This window comes from Haliaeetus leucocephalus, unplaced genomic scaffold (genome assembly GCF_000737465.1).
Source record: "Haliaeetus leucocephalus isolate CR32 unplaced genomic scaffold, Haliaeetus_leucocephalus-4.0 Scaffold168, whole genome shotgun sequence".
Lineage (NCBI taxonomy): Eukaryota > Metazoa > Chordata > Aves > Accipitriformes > Accipitridae > Haliaeetus > Haliaeetus leucocephalus.
In genome coordinates this window covers 32,601-51,111 of record NW_010972604.1, presented here as the reverse complement: position 1 = coordinate 51,111, position 18,511 = coordinate 32,601, and the positions used below count along the sequence as shown (strand labels likewise).

The 18,511-nt window shown below is 48.2% G+C and overlaps 1 protein-coding gene across 1 annotated transcript; it reads left to right on the top strand.

Moving 5' to 3' along the window:
• Window positions 1-732: 732 nt before the first annotated feature.
• On the top strand, window positions 733-6,842 carry TMEM72 (transmembrane protein 72). Its single transcript, XM_010563465.1, has 5 exons — window positions 733-802; window positions 4,757-4,823; window positions 5,249-5,320; window positions 6,052-6,191; window positions 6,382-6,842. The coding sequence occupies exons 1-5, from the start codon at window positions 733-735 to the stop codon at window positions 6,840-6,842; spliced, it is 810 nt and encodes a 269-aa protein (XP_010561767.1).
• The last annotated feature ends 11,669 nt before the right edge of the window (window positions 6,843-18,511 follow it).

The following is an 18,511-nucleotide window of genomic DNA, read 5'->3' as shown; positions in this document are numbered from 1 at the left end:
ACACACATCTCCCCTGCTATGGTCAGCCTGGGTCTGTAGGACCCTTGGGAATAGATCTGATCTCCTTGTTCCTGCGGTTGCACATCAGCGCAGACACTGCCCGAGCCATGCTAGTCAGAGCCTGGCAAAACCTGCACGGTGAGCAGCAGCCGCGGCGGGGGGCTCAGCTGCAGGAGGCAGCAGGGCTGGGGTGCTCTGGGAGCCCCACTACTTGCCAGAAGCATGCTGCTCTCTCGCCAAGAGCAAACATCGCCATCCTCACAAATGGTTAACCTGCCGGGAGCTGCACAGCACTAATGACTTCACATGCATTTAATCAGCTTGGGCTTCCAGAGCCTCCTCCTCAGGAGCAGGAAAGGTCGTGCACCCCGGGTGCAAATGCTCCCAAAGCCGCACCCCCCCCTTACCAATCATTAATCACCGCCGGGCCGGCAACACGAGCGAGCGGCAAGCAAGCAGGAAAAGGCCAAGTCTCCGCAGCCCCCGCGGGAGCAGCGGGAAGCAGTGCTGGCCGGTTCCCTGTGGTGGCAGCTCCTTCTCTGACTGCCCTCCCTGGGGAGGCCCCGGTGGAGGTGGCAGTCCTGCACGCACTGCCCTTTCCTTCAGGAAGGTCACTTGGTCCTGGGTGCGGGAGGCTCTGCCTGCGGCTGGGAGCTGCTGGGCTACGCGCGAGGCAGGAGCTCTGAAGAGGAGCTTCTGCCTGGTCGTCGCCACGGTCTTCATCTCTTCGCCATGCGGCACAAGGCATTTTGGAGTGCCCTGGAGTACACCTGCCGATTGCTGGGCATCTCCACCGCAGCAGGTAAGAGCGAGCTCTCTTTTTCTTTGGCACTAAAAGGCAATGAGCGGGTGTTGGGACCCCTAAGCTGTCTCCCTGCCTTTGGCTGGGTGCAGCCACTGCCCCATCCTATGAGGGGAACAAGGAAATTGTTCACTTTTGCTTTGGGACCCAGGGAGGGAGAGTGCTGCGTGCCTGGCCAGGCTCTTTCCAAATACTGCGGGAGGCACAGTGAGACATCAGAAAGGAAGAGCCAGCACTCAGTATGGCAGAGGACAAGCTAAAGCACAAATGGAAAAGAAAACTGAATTATATTCTCATAAAACAGACAGGATCACAGGCAAGATGTGAATGCGACTGGAAAGCAAAATAGTCATGGCTGCGCAAAACTGCCGGGCTGCTCTGTGGGCTGTGACAGTGAAGGAGGAGCTCCTTGTGCTGTGCACAGTGAGATGTCCTGTGCCAGGCAGGATGGAGAGGTCCCAGCCATCATGGCACAGTTACTACCAAAGCGCTGCTCTGCCTCTCCAGCAACCCGTCAGGGAGCAGGCTCAGGAAGCAGTTCAGGTTATAGCTGCAGTATGAACATCATAAATTCACCCACCTGGCTAGTTGCATCCTCTCACCGACTGCCAGAGGCTGCTTGGGATCAGCATCCTCTGGGTTTGGTGACACATCCGAGCACTTGGCTTCAGGTGGAATGCAGGTGTTTTGAGCCAGATGTCTCAGGCACAGCGTCTCACCCAGAAGGACTGAACTATGGTGAATAACCCTCTCACGTGGGGCGTCTCCAGATGGGATGTGGGGAAACAGCTAATGCAGAGGGCTCAGGGGTTCACTTTGGCACTGCTGCTAACTCGCTGTTACGAGACAGGACAGACAGCACTCTCTGACTCAGTTTCCCCATCAGTAAAGCAGAGATCAAAGTGTCTGCTTTGCCTAAAAGCTGGAGGTGTGAACCAGAGGTTCCTGGTGAGACATGACTTGAGGTGGTTCCTGTGTTAGACCCCTGGGAATTTCAGATTCGGACACTGCAGAGTAGGTCACAGCAGGCCCTCCTACGTTCTCATTTCCTTTATCAACTGCAGACAGTCATGAGAGACACTTTGCTCAAGTCAGGGGCAAAGTAGAAAGCACACAGGTCAGCTGAAGAGAGCACAGGTCCCCAGGCGCCCCCAAAGCCCAGCTGGGATGCTGGAGGCTGTGCTCTGGAATGTGCTTTAAAGGACTGATAACAGGCAAAGATTTGAGTCTCTGAGTTTATACAAACTCCCAGTAGACAAGTGCACATCATGATGAGACTGCAACAGATAGGAGCTGGGACTCAGCTTTAACCTGCAAATGCAGATCTCTTCCTTTCTCCATCCCCATCCCCCTCAGGCCCACATGAGCCCCATGCTGGTCATATTCTCTCTTAAAGCTATAAGGAAACTCATGGAGACCTTCCTGGGAGAAAACATGAACTTGTTGCCATGGGAAAGTTAGAACAGCAAAACTGAAAGTAGCTTACAATTTGGAAGTGTCTTAGTGGAATATAATCTCTCTCTTCTGCCTGCTTTCTTTTCATCATTTTCCATCATCTGCACCTTTCTGTAGTTCCTCTTGAAATGAACAATACAGTTGTCTCTCTGCTGAGCATCACAGAGCACAGACAGCTGCACTACCGATCTCTGTGCTTTTCCATAGCTCTGATGCATTCCCAGTATCACCTGACTTTCCCAGAAGGCCAGTGAAGAATGGAAGGTGCCTGTGTTTTATTCCTCCGTGTGTCTTAATGGAGTAAGAAAAGAGCTTGATGCAGTGTTTAGTGCCTGATGAGGTGTGTGAGGTTTTTGCATGAAATGGAAACCATGCAGAAGAGAATCCCATGGGTTTTGTTTGAAAAAAAAAAAAAAGATATGAAAGGGAGAGGAGAGTGCATCAGCCTCACTAATTGATTCTGAGAAAGCCCAGCCAGCTCCATAAGCTGCTTGCAAAGACAGAAAGGTTACCCACATAATATAAACCTCCACTTCCCCCAGGATCTTGGAGTGTAATGGCTGTCTGCAATGGTAGGGCTACAGGGTTTCTTGTGTGTGAGAAATCAAGACAGCCCTGCCACCAGCAGAGCCTCATGGCAAGTTAGTGAAGACTGATCAAACAGCCCCACAATTCACTGCAGTGTTTGGGGTCTCTCTGTAGTGCAGAGATTTTAGGCCTTGTGATTTCTACATCTAGGAGAGAGTCCTTACTTATTTCTTAATTCTCATGCTTTCAACCATTTAATTCCTAATCATGTGCCTTTAGCCACATGGTTTGGATAAGATCCAAATCAAGGCAGCAAGTAGTCCAAACAAACACCTCGGAAACAGCCCTTTGCTTCTTGCAGATTCTTCATCCAAACAGCTTTGTGGACAAAGCAGAAGCTGAGCAAAATGAGGAAACCTCCCCGTCCAAAGCAGAGACTTGAATGTAACAGCTGAGCTGTTGAATTCTGCATTCATCCACAGGGAATGAATGAATGAATGAACTCCACATTTGTAGGGAAGATTATAAAGAAGGGTTCTCAGTCTCATGATAGCAAAGGACAATACGTTGCATGTAGGATTACACAGCTCACACAGCTTCACAGCCCTCTGATGAGACTGATTTCACTGTACCTCTGCTCGGGGCTGGAGAGGCAGCCTCCACGGAGGAGGGTGCCGCGTGGGCCCCGTGCGTTCCCCTGGCTGACAGGAGCCAGCAGCTACAGGTGACACAGTGGGAACCAAAGCAAGACCGCAGCACCCTGGCGGGGCTTTGCTCGGCCAGGACGGGAGAGCTGTGTGCTCAGGCACAGACCCTCAGCATTGACCCACCTTGCAGGCTTGATGGACACTGGTCTGCATCCCGGTTTGGGAGCCTGGTAGTCTTCTCCAGCTGGGGCAAACCACAGCTGAGATAAATGAAGCCAGCTGGCACCTCAGTCCTTGGCCAGCGTGCATTGAGCAGAACCAACGGTGAACTTCCTGAGCACCAGTGGATGGGCAGGGACTGCTCAGTGAGATGTGGAGACATCAAGTGCAGACAGGAGCACAGCGACTGCCTGGAGCGGTGCCCTGGCCATGAGACCTTGGCTCTGCTCAGCTCCATGCCACTGGCACTGTGACTGGCTGGCCGCATACCAACCAACTTGCTGCAGCTGGTGTGAGGCACTTCGTTTCTGCTCCATTTTGGAAATAGTTTTGTGGGGAATTGAAGGATGTTGAAGGAAATTTTCCATCCCCTGAAGCTATTGGCGCCCGATGGCCAGTCCAGGGAAGATTTTACCCTCACTAATACTCTTAATCTGACTCCCCAGTGTGCTGGGCTGGCTGGGGCACTGACATTCATTCCCTGTTTTTAATCTGCCTGCTCCCATTGTATGTTTTTCTGTTTGGATAGCAAAGGATCTTGATGCCATGGCTACGGGCCTTTGTGAAGGCAGCTGGCACGGTTCCCCTGTCCCCTGCATGTTGGGTGCAGCAGGCCTGGGCAAGCAGGGAGGGCAGCGGAGTGAGGCTGGCAGGCACTGGGGGAACCTGGGCAGAGAGGTCCCCAGACCAGTACTGGGCGAGGTGGATGGGGCGGTGGGAGGGAAGTCCCTGTGGCAGCCTTGAAGGAGCGGTGTGGCAGGGTGTGGAAGGGACACAGGACACTGCTGCTCACCTCCCCCGGCTGTCCAAGGCCAGCTGGTATCCCCACCTCTCCCCACCCCATGCAGTGCAAGGATGCCATGGTAAGGATGCAGCTGGGATGGCTTTCTGGGCTGTATGTCAAGGCCATCGTTCAGCTCTGACCCCTCTGGGTTGGTGTGTCAGCATGAATCACTGGTGCTGGCAGTCCTAATGTGCACAGCACAGGAGGAGCAGCCTCACCAGCCCCTGGGGAAACCAGGGCATCGATCCTGGGAGCTGGTAGGGCACCAGAGAGTCGGGAACCAACCCTGCAGTCAGCATATTTCCTACCTTCTCTTTCTAGTGCTGATCGGTGTGGGCGTAGAAACTCTGCAGCGAGGACAGTTCAAAAGCCTGGCTTTCTATCTGCTGTGAGTATTTTTGCCCTTGAAGTCAGAGCTGGCGGGGGTGACACGTTCGACCCCTCCACCATATGTAGCACCAGACTAGACTACAACAGCAGCAGGGAACAGTGTCTGAGGCTTTGGGAAATTCAGTTCTCCATATCTAGTTTCAGAAAAGTAAGCTATTTCTGTTAGAGAAAGTGATGCTACTGCATCACCCATGCTACTGCAGACTCCCACAGGCCAGAGGTGACACTGGCTGCAAGTTGACGCCCCGGGGACAGAAGGGCTTTGAGCTCTCCTCCACAAACCAGCCAAGCAGAGGGTGTTCAGACCTCAGCACACAGACTCTGATGTGAACTGGATAGTAAATCCTGGCCCTCTATGCCCTTCTGCCACCTGGAGAGCATACTCAAGCCCAGCCCTGCCCCCCTGACAACTCCACCTTTCAGTTTTTCAGGGGTTGCAGTTACTGTCTGTGAAGGCTTCTTCTTTATCAGTTTGTTCCTGGAGATGTGTTTCACGTGAGTAGACCCTGTCTAGTCTTCTCCAGTCTTGGTGGGACCTCCCTAAGGCAACTTGCCCCTTACAGGCAACACCAGACCTAGCTGAGCTGCAAGTGCCAGACCAAAGGTCCTGCCTGTAATGCCGTGGCAAGTGCACTCAGGCAGGGGTGAGGTAACTGGGGCCATGTCCACAGCCAATTAAACCTGTTTTAACCCAAGCTTGTGCCACAATTTGCTGAGCATCAACACGACAAACCCTGGTCTGTAGCATCTGCTTAACACACAGTATGAAGCCCTACAAGGGAATGGGGTTGAGGGTAGAGCCAGATCCCCAGGGTGAGCTGCAGCTCCCTCTGAGAGACAGCACAGAAGTTTAAGCTAAAATGTAGAAAATCCTTATGTACTTCTCAGAGGCTGAGCACTTCTGCTGTCTTTTAGCACAAACTCGAAAACCCTGATAGCTTAGAGGCAGCACCTTACTCCAGCTAATAGGCACTCAACCAGTGGCCAAGTGGGCGAACACACCAAGGAGAGATGGCCTGAGATGCTGACCTCTGGCAGAGGTAGCCCCTGGCCTCTTTTCCCCGTGGGAGAGGCTCAGGCTTTTCTTAACTTCCCTGACAAATACATCAGTTTCCTGGAAAACCAGAGTGAGGATCTGCACATCTAGATGGGTGCTGGTTAGGTCCAAATCTTCTTGCCATGTGCTTGGTGACCCATCCCATAAGGACCTCTGTTTCTCTCCCCAGATGCAAGCCTGACTCACTGGCACAGGCCTGCTGGAAGCGAGCTAGATGCCCGGGGAGCTTCCAGAAATTCCTGGGGTACACGCTGCTCTCAGTGGCTTGCTTCCTGCATCCCGTCCTCGTCTGGCATGTCACCATCCCTGGTGAGGAGCCCGTGCTGGGGTGGGGAGTAGTGCAGATGGAAGAGGAGCATGGTCTGTCAAGGGCCAGAGAGGGTGGGGATGTGCCGGGTGCTGGACCGGTTGCAGATGGTGCTGAGCTAACTAGACCAAGCACTGCTTGGCGAGCTCTTTGCCTCATGCCAGCCCTCAGCCAACATGGCCTTCTCTCCAGGGTCTATGCTGGTGCTCACCGCCCTGGCCTACTTCCTGCTGAGCAAGAGGAGGAAGAGCCCAGGGCACAAGGAGACGCATCCCCAGGCAGGAGAGTACGTGGACCCTTCAGCCACCATGGCAGCCCCAACCATTGCTGGTGACACTGAGCAGACCTACACCTTCCCTGGGGCCCAGCGGGAGCAGCACCGCTCGCTGCTGGGCCACATGAAGAGCATTCTGAAGGGCAGCAAGGACAGGAGCCCGGACCCAGTAGCTCCTGCCCAATCTGCAGCCCTGCCAGCCCCACGCAAGCAAGTGCACTTCCAGGAGAAGGTGGTGCAGATCATCCCCTCTGTCAGCGAGAGCTTGGAGGATGTGGAGAGCGAGGCTGAGGAGACCACATCGGACACAACACCCATCCTCACCCCACCCGATGCCCCCGTCATCCTCGGTCCCCTCAGCTCCACGGGCCTTTTTTGAGCCCTCAGCAGGAAGGAGGCTGGGACAGACCTGCTACCCCTGGCGCTGGCATCTCTCCCTGCCGCTCCAGCAGCCGAGGGGCCCTGAGAGGTGGCCCCCCTTGCCCTCCCTGCCTCCAGGGTGACAACTGTGTCACCCCCTCTTCGAGGGGCCGCCTGCACTACATGGTCCCACACCTTGTGACAGGGCCAGTGCTGGTCGCCAGCCCCTGCAGCACCATGCCCAGGGGACAGGTGGTGGTTCAGCCAGGGTAGTGCCAGGACAGTAAGGTTTCTGGTCCCATGGCCTCAGCGTGGGTCACCCCTCCGTTACAGCACTGCACATCACAGCAGCTGCTCCTGCCTAACATCACAGCCATGGCCTATGGCTCCCATGAGGCAGCAGCAGGCAGGAGGAGGGGAGACCGCCATGCCCCCAGAGCAGCCTCTGCTGGGGGCAGTTGTCTCCCTCCTGCCCTCGCTGCGCGTTGAAGACCTCGGGGCTGGGAGATGTTCAGCACAGGGCACCGCAGCCTGCAGCAGGGCACCCAAAACATCATTTCAGTGGTGGGCTGAGACCAAGCACACCTCTGGGGCTAGCAACCGCTAAGTGCCCTTCCCCAAGACACACTGACCCCAGCAGGGAAATCACCTCTGGCCTTGGGAACACCCATGCAGGAGCAGGGAGGACCCTGGGGCTTCCTGGTGTCCCCTGCCCAGACAGCTCTCTTGGGTTAGAAGGGCTTTGGTGTGATGTGGCAGCTCAGGCCATGAGATTCAGCACCCCGCTGTCACGGCAGACTGTGTGTAACTCCCAGCGTGTGTTAATTATGCGCCCCAGAGGGCAAAGGCAATAGTAAAGTTACAATGCTGTCCCACCAATCCCCTCCATGCCAGCTCTTCCATGAACCCTTCACCTCTGGCTTAATCCTACCATATTTTCTGCCCTTTGAGCACCATTCACCTATCATCAGGCATTTCTTTCCTGTTCAACTCATCCCCTTGGCTCTCTCACACCTGAGGACAAAGGCTTTCTGCTTCCCGATGGCAAATGCTCTCTGTGCCTGCAGATACCATCACCAAGGCCCTCTCATCAGCATCAGGCAACTCTTTTGGCTGCACATGGGAGAGAACTTAGGTGGCTGGGTTTTCTCAGACATGCGACATGAGGCCACACTGTCACCACTGCTGGGATGAAGAGTTGTAACTGCTCTAAGCCCAGACATGCAGCATTGTGGTGAGGTGGTGGTAAGGAGAGAAGATCCCTGAGACCCGCTAGACTATTTATAAGGTAGAAGCCAGTGGGGCTGGCTGCTTTTCTTGGAAATACGTTATTTCTTCTTTTTAAAATCTCAGCTCTCTGAGTCACTATCACTATGTTCATTTAGGAAAGCAGTGTAGTTTGAAGTGAAGTGTGAAAATGTGAAGAGCTCAAAAATCAGAAGGAATTGAGATAAGAACTCAGTACTACTTTTTAATAAACTCTTAAGTGACTCCTAATTTGTGAGATGGATGGGGAAGAAGGTGGAAGGTACTGACTCACAATACTTGACTGCCTGTGTTTGATAATGTAACTCTGTCTACAAGAGCAGCTTATGAGTGGTTGCACACACTTGTCATTCCTACAGTCAGACATAAACAAAAAGCTTTTTGTTGCATCACCAACATTTAAAATGATAGCTGGTATCTATTCTAAACACAATACATGGATTAGAGGCCTCCTCCTTCTGGCTGCATAAATTAACCCTCCACCCCATAATTGCATGCTGGGGAAGAGTCACGTACACATCTGTCTTTAGGGAGGGTTTGCACCTGCAAAAATGTCTTCAGAAAATTGTGCTTGTTTATAGCCTAATGCTGCATGACTGATAACAGCAAATCCAGGATCCAACCACAGCTCCACCCTCAAGCTAACATGTACTCATCACATTAAGAAATAAAGCTATTTTCCTCCCAAGTTGGTGACCAAACAGCACACCTGCACCAACAAAGGTCCCGACCCAGCCATGCCAACAGGGTACCCGCCCTTGCCAACTGCCCCAAAAGGCTGTGCTTAGAGCTGGCTCCCCAGATCGATCACACATCTGCTTTGCAACTAGACCCACTCTCATTAGCAAACTCAGCTTTCTACATCATCCAAGGCTCTTCTTTGAACATTGCATAACTAATTCACACACAGAGGTGCTCCCAATAGATCAAGTAATCTGCTGATGGGAGAAAGACCACATTTCTGCAGCCTTCTCTCTAGCCCTGAGCAAAGCTCCAGGGCAGCCTGGGTGGGGACAGCTGCTTTGCAACAAATCCTATCCTTCAGCCCTTAATCAATCAGCCCCACACTTCGTGCTGGTGGGGCAGCACGGCCAGCTTGCCAGCTGGAGAGAAGCAATGCCATGAGAGCACCTGTGGCACCCTGAAGTGTGTGGGGAGCAAATTTCATTGCTCTGTGAAATGCATAAAATGAGTTTGCAATCCTTAGAGTCTACAGAATTATGTTTCAGTTTTTAGGCTCATCTTTTGAAAGTCTGTTGTAGGTTTCCCTTAGGAAGCAAGACTGGGGGAAGCTACAGGTGAGGTGGTTGTTCAGCCTTCCTGGAGACAGCACTGGACCTGGTTGCTTTTCTTGCCTGCTTCCTTGTGTTGGCCTGGCTCTTCTCCAGCCCCACAGCTAGCTGGCTCAGGAGATGAAGGGTGGAAAAAAGCTGCTTCTCTTTTCTGTGGTATTAATTTGCCTGTTCAGTTAAGGTCCATGGCTGGCTTACTCTGGAGTCTGCCAAGAGCCTGCACCAGTGCCAGGGAAGTAGATGCTCCTCCAGAGGCAGCCAAGCTGTGCCCCAGACAGCACCAGATGGGTGCGATCCCACCCCAGGGGCTGAGCTGCTCCCCAGGTTGCCCCTGCCAGGGAGTCCATTTGTACCTCCCCCGCCCTGCTCCTCACCACCCATCCCACCCCTGGTGCTATCTTCCAGCTCCATCAGCATACAGAGCTTGTTAGCTGTCGTGGTTTCCCAGAGAAAAAATAATTAGGGAAAAGAAAGCGGGTGGCTATCTTCTTGGGTAATGAGCCAAATAAATTCATGGAGGGAAGGGCCAGCCACAAAATGAAGGGCATGAGGCATAAATGCACCCCTTTCAGAGGCAGCAGGCTGTTAGAGCAGCTCAACTGCTTAAAGAAATGCAGCCTCAGGCTTTCTTTAAAATCCTAGTGCAGAGGAAATGTTCTGCCTCAGGGGGTGTCAGATGACTTTGCAAAGGGCTCAGAGATTATTCGCTCAAGTGTGCACTTCTCTGCTGGCCCCGCTCTCTACATCTAGCTGTGATAGGAGCATCCCAGAGGCTATTGAAAGCACCAGAGATGCTGTAGAGCACTGTTGGGGGGGGGTGTCTGTATATGAAAAACTCTCATATATGGAGGGTAACTGCAGGAAAAGAAAAAGAGAAGAACTTGATGCTATTAACTGTGCAGTGCAGCGATATCTGAATTTGAGCTGCCTGAACTCTAAGTCCACACAGCACTACATGAACATTGCTGTATAATTTTTGCCTGCATTACAGTTAATTCATGATGCAGCTAATCCATTGAGATTAATCCACTGATTTAGAGTGCATAAAACTATAAACTCCTATAGAGTCACATACTGAAAGGAAAGAAGATGAATCATCCAAAAGAAATACATGTGTAAGGTAAAACTCGGTGAGGTAATCCTGGCAGAAATTGTTTCCTTCACAATTTCCTTCAAAGATTTCCCTGCCTGAGGAAAAATTTACCTGCTTTGCATGTACATGTGCAGTGGAAACACTCTACAATGTTACTTGACAGCCCCCATCACAACTTAGTAAACCCGTATGTTGCGAACAATTACTCCATTTTAAGTTTTTTATGAAGGCAAAGTAGATTTCGGTGCAGGCTTCGGTTATAATTCCTCTCTGCCTCCAGTGCACATCAGTACGAGTAGCTGTTTCACAGCCCTAAAGGCAGGTACGCTACCTGCCCCACCACAGTGCTCCCACCTCACTCCAGGTGCTTAGATGGTCACCCTCCAAACTCCCTAGGCCCCCCCGGGGACTCTAGGCCCCAGTTCCTCTGAGCACTACTCCCTATTTGAAACATGGGTATGAATGTTTTACACATACAAAGCAGCATTAGGAAAATAAGGTACATTTGCAGAGAAAAGTGTTCAGTTTCTGCAGTGTCAATACTCGAAATCAGAAATGCACTACTTGTGTCTGCATGTGCAACACTCACAGCAGCAAACACCAGTATTGGCAACGCTGGCATGGGTGGCTCCTAATTCAATATTGAGTCATATCCACATGCAGGAGAGGACCTGTCTCCACTCAATTCCAAATGCTGCATGCTCACACACCGGCAACCCTACCACTCCTCAGCCCTGCACCTTCTCTCATCCCATTCAGGAGATTCTCCCATGTGCTGGACCAGAAATTCAGGTTCTGTTTTGGCTGGACTCCTGCATTTTGTGCTGTGAAGGAAGTTATAGGAATGAGAAACCAGGTCCCAAACCTGCCTGGGATTCCTTGGAGCTGTCAGTTCCCTTACCTGCTTGGCATGGTGTGGGCAAAAGCAGGAATCTGGCTTCCAGCTGATATATATCAGCTTGCATACCACCGTACTTAGGTACATTGTACTTGCATACAACCTGCACTTAGGTTATATCCTAGTGAATGATTAAGGTACCTTTAGAAAACAAATTCTATGCAGCTATTCATTCAGCATGTGACATTATTGAATCTTGTTTTGAGGCTCTATGCAAAACACCAGGAACCTGATTTTCCAACACAGGTCTTTGGATCACAGACTTAAGAGAGAATCCATATTTCAGACAGAAAAAAAAAAAAAAAAAAGGAGAAAAAGAAAAAAAAACAAAGAGTAATGTTTCCTGGCAGTTTCTCCTCATCCCAGCCTGTACCTAAAGAGGACTTCATACAGCACGGGAGGACGTTTTGAACAGCACCTAATCCCCATCCCACTCTCATCTCTTCCTTCTGCTCAGCCTCTCCTTCCCCTAACCTTTTCCATCCCAGAGCTGGCCTCATTCAGAAGAGCTATTTAAAAAGAAGTATCTTGATCAGTCCCTGCTAAACAAAGTCATACATACTGTGACATGATTACACAGTTCCTCCCTGCCCTAAGTCTCCTTCCACTGCCTCCCTCTCCAAAACTCCCCTGTAAGAGGGGCTGGGTTTGGTAGTCACCCAGATGCCCAACCTTGCTTATCAGCCCCCACCTCCCCGGCTGGTGCCTTACCCTCTGCACCTGCTCTTGCTCTCCTGGAGAGCCACACTTGCAGCTGCAGTTTTCGGCAAGGCTTTCAACACTGCAGAGGGGGAGTAACACCGACCAAATTGTGCCTGGATGGAAAAAAGGCGGCAGCCATGGGGGTCATGCCCAACAAACGAGACTATACGGCAGCCCTAACTAACTTGCTAAGTTTTTCCGTTGTTTTGGGGCAAACCTCACCTTCCAACTCTTGATGCCTGCTGATGTGCTACAAATTTTGCACAATAAAAAAGCAAGTTTGTTTTTTCAGTAACATTTTGTGCTAGACTGTATTACTTCCTTCAACAGCATGAGAAAACAAAAGTACACAAAAAGAGTTTTACAGTGCACAAAACTGAGCTGAAGAAGCTCTTCGACATTGGCTACTCTCAGCCACACTCAAGAATTTTCTGGGGGAATTTGGTATAGTGACAATACTTTTGAATTTGATATAGTAGCACCACATTTCTCCTTTTCAAAGTGGGAAGGCTTTGTCTGGGTTCTTTATTACTGCTTTTACTCTTGTGCCTATTGAGGAGAAAATCCCCAGCACGGGAGCAAGCCTACCTCCCAGCCCAATCAGGTGAAGGGACTATATCCCATTTTATGTCACACTGCAGAGCTATGTCCCCATATCATGTGCTCAGAAAGACTGAGGCTGCCAATGAAGGTGCAGGTGTATTACAACACTTGGATCTGCTCCATGTTCCCAGACCTGGTGGGTGAACTCAGAAGGGCCAGGCAACCTGAAGCTCTTCCCTGGGCTTATATATTTGTAGCAGCATGGCAGGGAAGCTTGATCTGGGAGGTTCTTGAGGGGAAGGGCTTGGGAGGGGAATTACACCTTTTAGCTGCACCTTCCCCTCAAAAACCCAGGCCCAAGCATGAAAGTGATCTCCATCTTATTCCTCTCAAATTAATTATTTTCCCTCCCAGCATCTGTTTCTCATGCAAGCATCTGCAAGCGCAGAAGAAATCACCAGCTGCATAAATGGAGATCAAAGTGTTTTCTCCAGCAATAGACATGTTATGCATTTCACATTGGGACTGCATGTGGTCACCGTGTAAAAATATGACAATCTTACTGTCAACATCTCTCATGTGGAAGTGCCATAAGAAGGGAACTGCAAACAAATTCCTGCTGACTGGTTTGGAAATGGATAAGGCTCTGCTATTGTCATTACTTCTGGCTCTTATCTAGTACTAAACTATTGCATTTATGCTATACATATTTTATCAACCTCATGCTAACTTGTTTTATGATTTCTTCACTTCCAACTAGTAGTCACATGCATAAACATTCCCTCATTCAAGCTGATTCCTTCTAAATCAAAATTCCAAATGAAAGCACAACATAGTCCCTCTGCTAATGTATTTATCAGATACTTATAAATACAAATTATCTTTAGTTTTCATATCCTGATGTTATTCATAAGGTTGCTGTTACTGTATGTCTTTGTTTTCCACTTACACAGCACTTTCAACCATGGAAAAGCTGGCACAAAATGGCAAAATATTTTTTGCTTTGTGTCCTGCAGCTACAATTAAGAATGCCCCAAAGCCATCAATTACAGCATTGCTCTTTCCTGAAACAGCACCATGTGTATGAATTACTCCATCAATAGTGAACACTGCGTTTTTATAAAAGGTACCATGACAGATCATGCAATACAAACTACTAGACAAGGCAAAGGAAAACATACCATACAGAATTTATATTGCCATGGAAATGTTATTGCAACCACTGTGCTGGTTCTGCCCTGAAACAGCGTCCTGCATGCCATTCTGGACAGACTGTCCTTTCTTGTCACTTGCTTAGAGCTGTAAATGACAGCAGAGAAATACCCGGAGTTCAGCTCCAGCTGCCCGCCCGCCTGCCTGCCCTAGCATTTTCTGTGGTTTCCACCCTTGTGTGGCTGACAGCTGTCAACCGCTCATATGGCCACCAAGGAGTGCAGGGAGCTACCATGCAAAAGCTTAGTTTTGTTACTCAATAGTTTTATTGAAAAAAAGTAATTATTTGAGTTATTGCCCCACAAGCAGCTAAGTCAGTAAAACAATAGAAAAAGTGTAAGAAAAAATCAGCTTAGGCAATGTCTTAAACCTTTTTTATAAGACTGTCACTCCCATGTTACTGGCATTCAGATGAGCCATTCAGACGGGGTTTTTTTCTTACTAAAAAAGATTGTACATCTCAGGCAAGGACAGTGAAAATTACAAGTTGAATGGGATGCAGTCAAAGCCAGTGTCAAGTAGAAAATTATTAACGATAATTTGTAATCAAGTTTTGCAGAGCTTTCATGTAACAGTAATTAGAAATTACAAGATAAATCATATTTCTGAAAACATTCATTTCTTTTTTTAATGCTGTAGTTGCTAAGATGAAAGATATTTTTATTAATAGCATTTTGCCTTTGTTCTGTCCTTTTAGGAAAAAGTCTGACATCTTTGAAAAGTTTTCTTATGAAGCTGAGTAGGTGTGTATATGGCTCAATACCTGCACAGGATAGCTGCTAAGAAGAAGTTGCACTGAAGCCAAGTAGAATTTCTGTTTTACTATACTGTGGTTTATAATTTATTTGATCTATCTAATCATGTTTAAGATCTGATTTATTCAAAATAGTCATGAGAAACTTTAACAGACCTCTGAGTTCACACGTCTACAAATCTACTCTGCCTTGGATGAATCACTCACAAATGGATGTGTATGAAAAGCAGTCAGGGAATAGTTTTATGGGCAACATCTCAGCACTCACGTCTACTATACATGCCTGATATTCAGAAAAAGACCTGAGACAACAGGTTGCATTATAGTCTATTCTATAGGAAAGAATATATTGAGTTTCAGGAGGATACATGGGTCAGGGAATAGAGTAGATGGAATGGACTAGACTAGACTAAAATGGCAAGGAAAGGCAAAGCAAGAGAAAGAAAGGCAAGGCAAGGCAAGGCAAAGCAAGGCAAGGCAAGTCAAGGAAAGGAAAGGAATAGCTTCAGCTAATATAAATGTAATTCCAATGTAGGTACAATTTCAAGTTGCCACTACTAGAAAAGTGGAATTGCTGAGGGCTGTTTATTGATGGACCAGGGCTAAAATCCAATGATAAGTTAGTGACTGTGTTTTAAAATTATGATAATTTCTCAAATGTACATTTTTCCCACATCTGCTTGTCCCCTCTGTAAACTAAAAAATTTAGTTATACTGCTGTATAGTCTGGAGAAAGAGACCAATGGTATGACTTTGAAATGTTACTTCTTCAGCTCAGTAATCTAATTTAGTAGAAGAAATTCCATTACTAGAAGCACTGGGATTTCACTTGGGGTATTGATATGCCTGAGCATTTGATGGGATGTAAAGGTGTATGGTAGACAGAAGAGAGATGTCTATGAGGTAAGAAAATACATATGAGGATCATAAAGGCAGAATAGAAAAGGGCGTGTGGGAAAGCTGAGAAACAGGAGGAATTCATGAAAGGCTGAAGAGCTGCAAAAGGACAGGTAGGTAAGAAAACATGACAAGACTCTGAAATGAAAAGCAAACAAGAGACATGGAAGAAAACAGTGGGAGTAGAGGACATTGACAGCACTGCAAAGAAGACTGAAGTACAGAAGGGTAGACAAGGGACAGGACACTGGCTAGGTTAGGAGGTGGCCTCACCTCAAGAACAAGGAGAGGGTAAGCGAAGATTTGTTTCATTCACCCTGAGCAGAAATATGGCAACATATAGTTGAATTTGGAACTGAAATTGTCATGTATATTAGGAGCGGTTCCTTCCCCTTCAAAGACCAGACAGCAGACTGAAAAAAGCAAACATATAGCAAACATGTGGATACATGATAATTAATTACCCTGTATAACTTTTCCATCAGCTTTTTATTTCTGAGACAGTTTGAACACATTGTGCAATACTCTGCTTCTTGCAGCATAGCTGTATGGTTTCGTGGGAGGATCAGCGGGACAATGTGCACCACCTCACCATGCAGGTGGAGATGACTGGATGGGACTCAGAGACGTGGCGCACTAGGGTGTGCGTGGGAATGCCACATTCTTATAGCACCGCGGTTGCAGCTAACCAAATTTTCCTCCGCTCATATGGGAGATAGCACACCTCTTCATGCTACGATTGTATTTAGCAAACCAGGTTCACCCTAAATGACCTCCCCTATCTATTACTAATAAACAAGACAAATGTGCATTGCGTAGTAAGAGCCTGCTATTTCATTTTGTGTCACTCCGGTAAATCCACATTGCTTTGACGGGAAATATCAGGATGATTGTCTCCAATTATGTGCAGTCACACTATTTCTGACTGTGGTTTCCCAGACAGAAATGCATGTGTGCATGCTGGGTAGCTGACGCATAGTGCATTTTCTGTTTCAAAGGCAGCAGACCCTCTGGGATTAGCACACTAACAGAGCTAACCTCTGCAGCACATGCTTTTCAGTTACACACATGCTCACTTTATGTGTTGTACAGATCTGTGTAAGCACAATGGCCTGTTCCATGTAAGGAAACATACCATGACTAGAAAAATCTGGGCGTAAAGTAGCCTCACCACCAGAGTTACTACCCAAACCAAATATATCAGTAATGGGAAAAAAAGACCTCTAACCTGCACAACATCAAAGAACTGGATAAATAACTATGAAATACCTATCAAGTATTCTGAAGTCCAAGGATAATGTCAAACCCTATATGCTCATACTAATTGCCATGCTTGCAGTAACTAGGAAAAGCCATAATTCAAATTACAATGGTGTCATAAATTAATAAATTTACTAAGATTTTATTGAAAGTTTGGTTGGCATTTCCATTAAAATCGCAGCTCCTCAAGTCATGTGAGGATATCAGACACTCAGCTCCTGTTCAAAGAGATGCCTCAGTCATAGAGAAAAATCTTGAAAACCTGGAGCTCCTGGAGCTCCTGGAGAGATCATTCATGGCTTTGAATACAGAGAACTGGCTAGTCTGTATCGCCTGTGAAAGGGAAAACTGTTTAGAATTCCTCTTGTAAACAACCTCCCACTTTTCATTCATCCTTTTTTTTTTTTTTTGCTATAATGTTCAGCTACCAATAGTGAATATTTTGCAGACAACAGATGTTTGCAAGTTTAACCAACTTGTGCCCATCAGCCATCACAGATGGAAAGCTTCTTCTACACCTGAAAATCTGGCTGCTGTTTTGCATAAACCAAGTGAAGGATACCTGCAAATCCAGTCTTCATTATTTACTAATATTTTTGTAAATAAAGTGATCCTTAACAGATAAGGATAAAACACTTCACACCCTCCAGACATGATCCAGCAAGAAACTGGTTCAGCCAAAATGAATACACACAAAGCCTAGGACAATCCCAGAGGCAGGCAGGATGCCCAAGGACATCTCAAATGGCACTAACACCCATGTTTGGTTTCTTCTTATTGATGGATCCAGGGTCTGATTACTGGCATGTTAAGTAATCTTGTTCCCTTATCTTGCTACAATCTTTTGCTTTGTCCAATGTCCCATAGGTAGCAGCGGCCAAAGACAAAAAAAAAAAAAAAAAAAGGCAGACTGATTAGTGGCTGAAATTCTGTGATTCTGCAAAAAAAATTTCCCCAAAATTCCCTCTAAGGTGAGTTGTCATCTAAGGGGAAAAATAGCCATTGTGAGTAGAGGGTTGCGTGTGCACACCCTGTATGCATATACACCCTGTACTTATGATTTCACCCACTAGTAGTTGACAACTGGTGTACCACCTAGAGAAGTCGGTTCGCCATAAGCAATTATCTAGCTCTGGCTTTGATTTTAATTTCTAGTAAATAAACTCCAAGGCTGTAATTCTCGGCAGTCCCAAATGAAAATTACAGACTAGTGGTCACAGAAGCCATCTCAGATCTGACCCACCCCTGATGCTGCTCCCCCTCCCTGGCACTGGTAGCAGCAAACAGCGTGGGGAAGGCATCGCTTGTGGGAGTCATCGCGCGTGGGGAAGGCATCATGTGGGAGATCTGCTGAGCTAGGCAAGCCTGCAGTGGGGAAGGGAAGGTTGGCTCCTTCCACAGATCATCCCAATGGCCCTCTTCAGTGTCCTTTGCTAGGACGTAAGCTGTGACAAGGACATGGCATGGTGACATGGTTCACTTCTGTACAATCTGGAACAATCTCCAGGGTGTTGAATGTGCCAGGTGAGAATTCACACTATGCAAAATGGTAATGTATCTTTCCACATATGTGCCAAAACCCTTGGAGGCTGGGACCTGTCCATTTTTAGGTGAGTCTTATGAGGTTTTCTCTGAACAGGTCTAATTTCAGTTCCTCCCTTGTGGAAACCGAACCATGCACAGCCATGCAGAAAGCAATGGCACTAACTTCAGGGTGCTGTCTAAGCTGGTGCCTTCTGTGGAAAACAAATGCTTTCTTATGAAATGAAAA

Coding starts and splice junctions, on each gene's coding strand:
- TMEM72 (XM_010563465.1), top strand. CDS start 733: ATGCGGCACAAGGCATTTTGGAGTGCCCTGGAGTACACCTGCCGATTG. Junction 803..4,756: donor GGGCATCTCCACCGCAGCAG/GTAAGAGCGAGC, acceptor TTCTCTTTCTAG/TGCTGATCGGTGTGGGCGTA. Junction 5,321..6,051: donor TTCCTGGAGATGTGTTTCAC/GTGAGTAGACCC, acceptor TTCTCTCCCCAG/ATGCAAGCCTGACTCACTGG.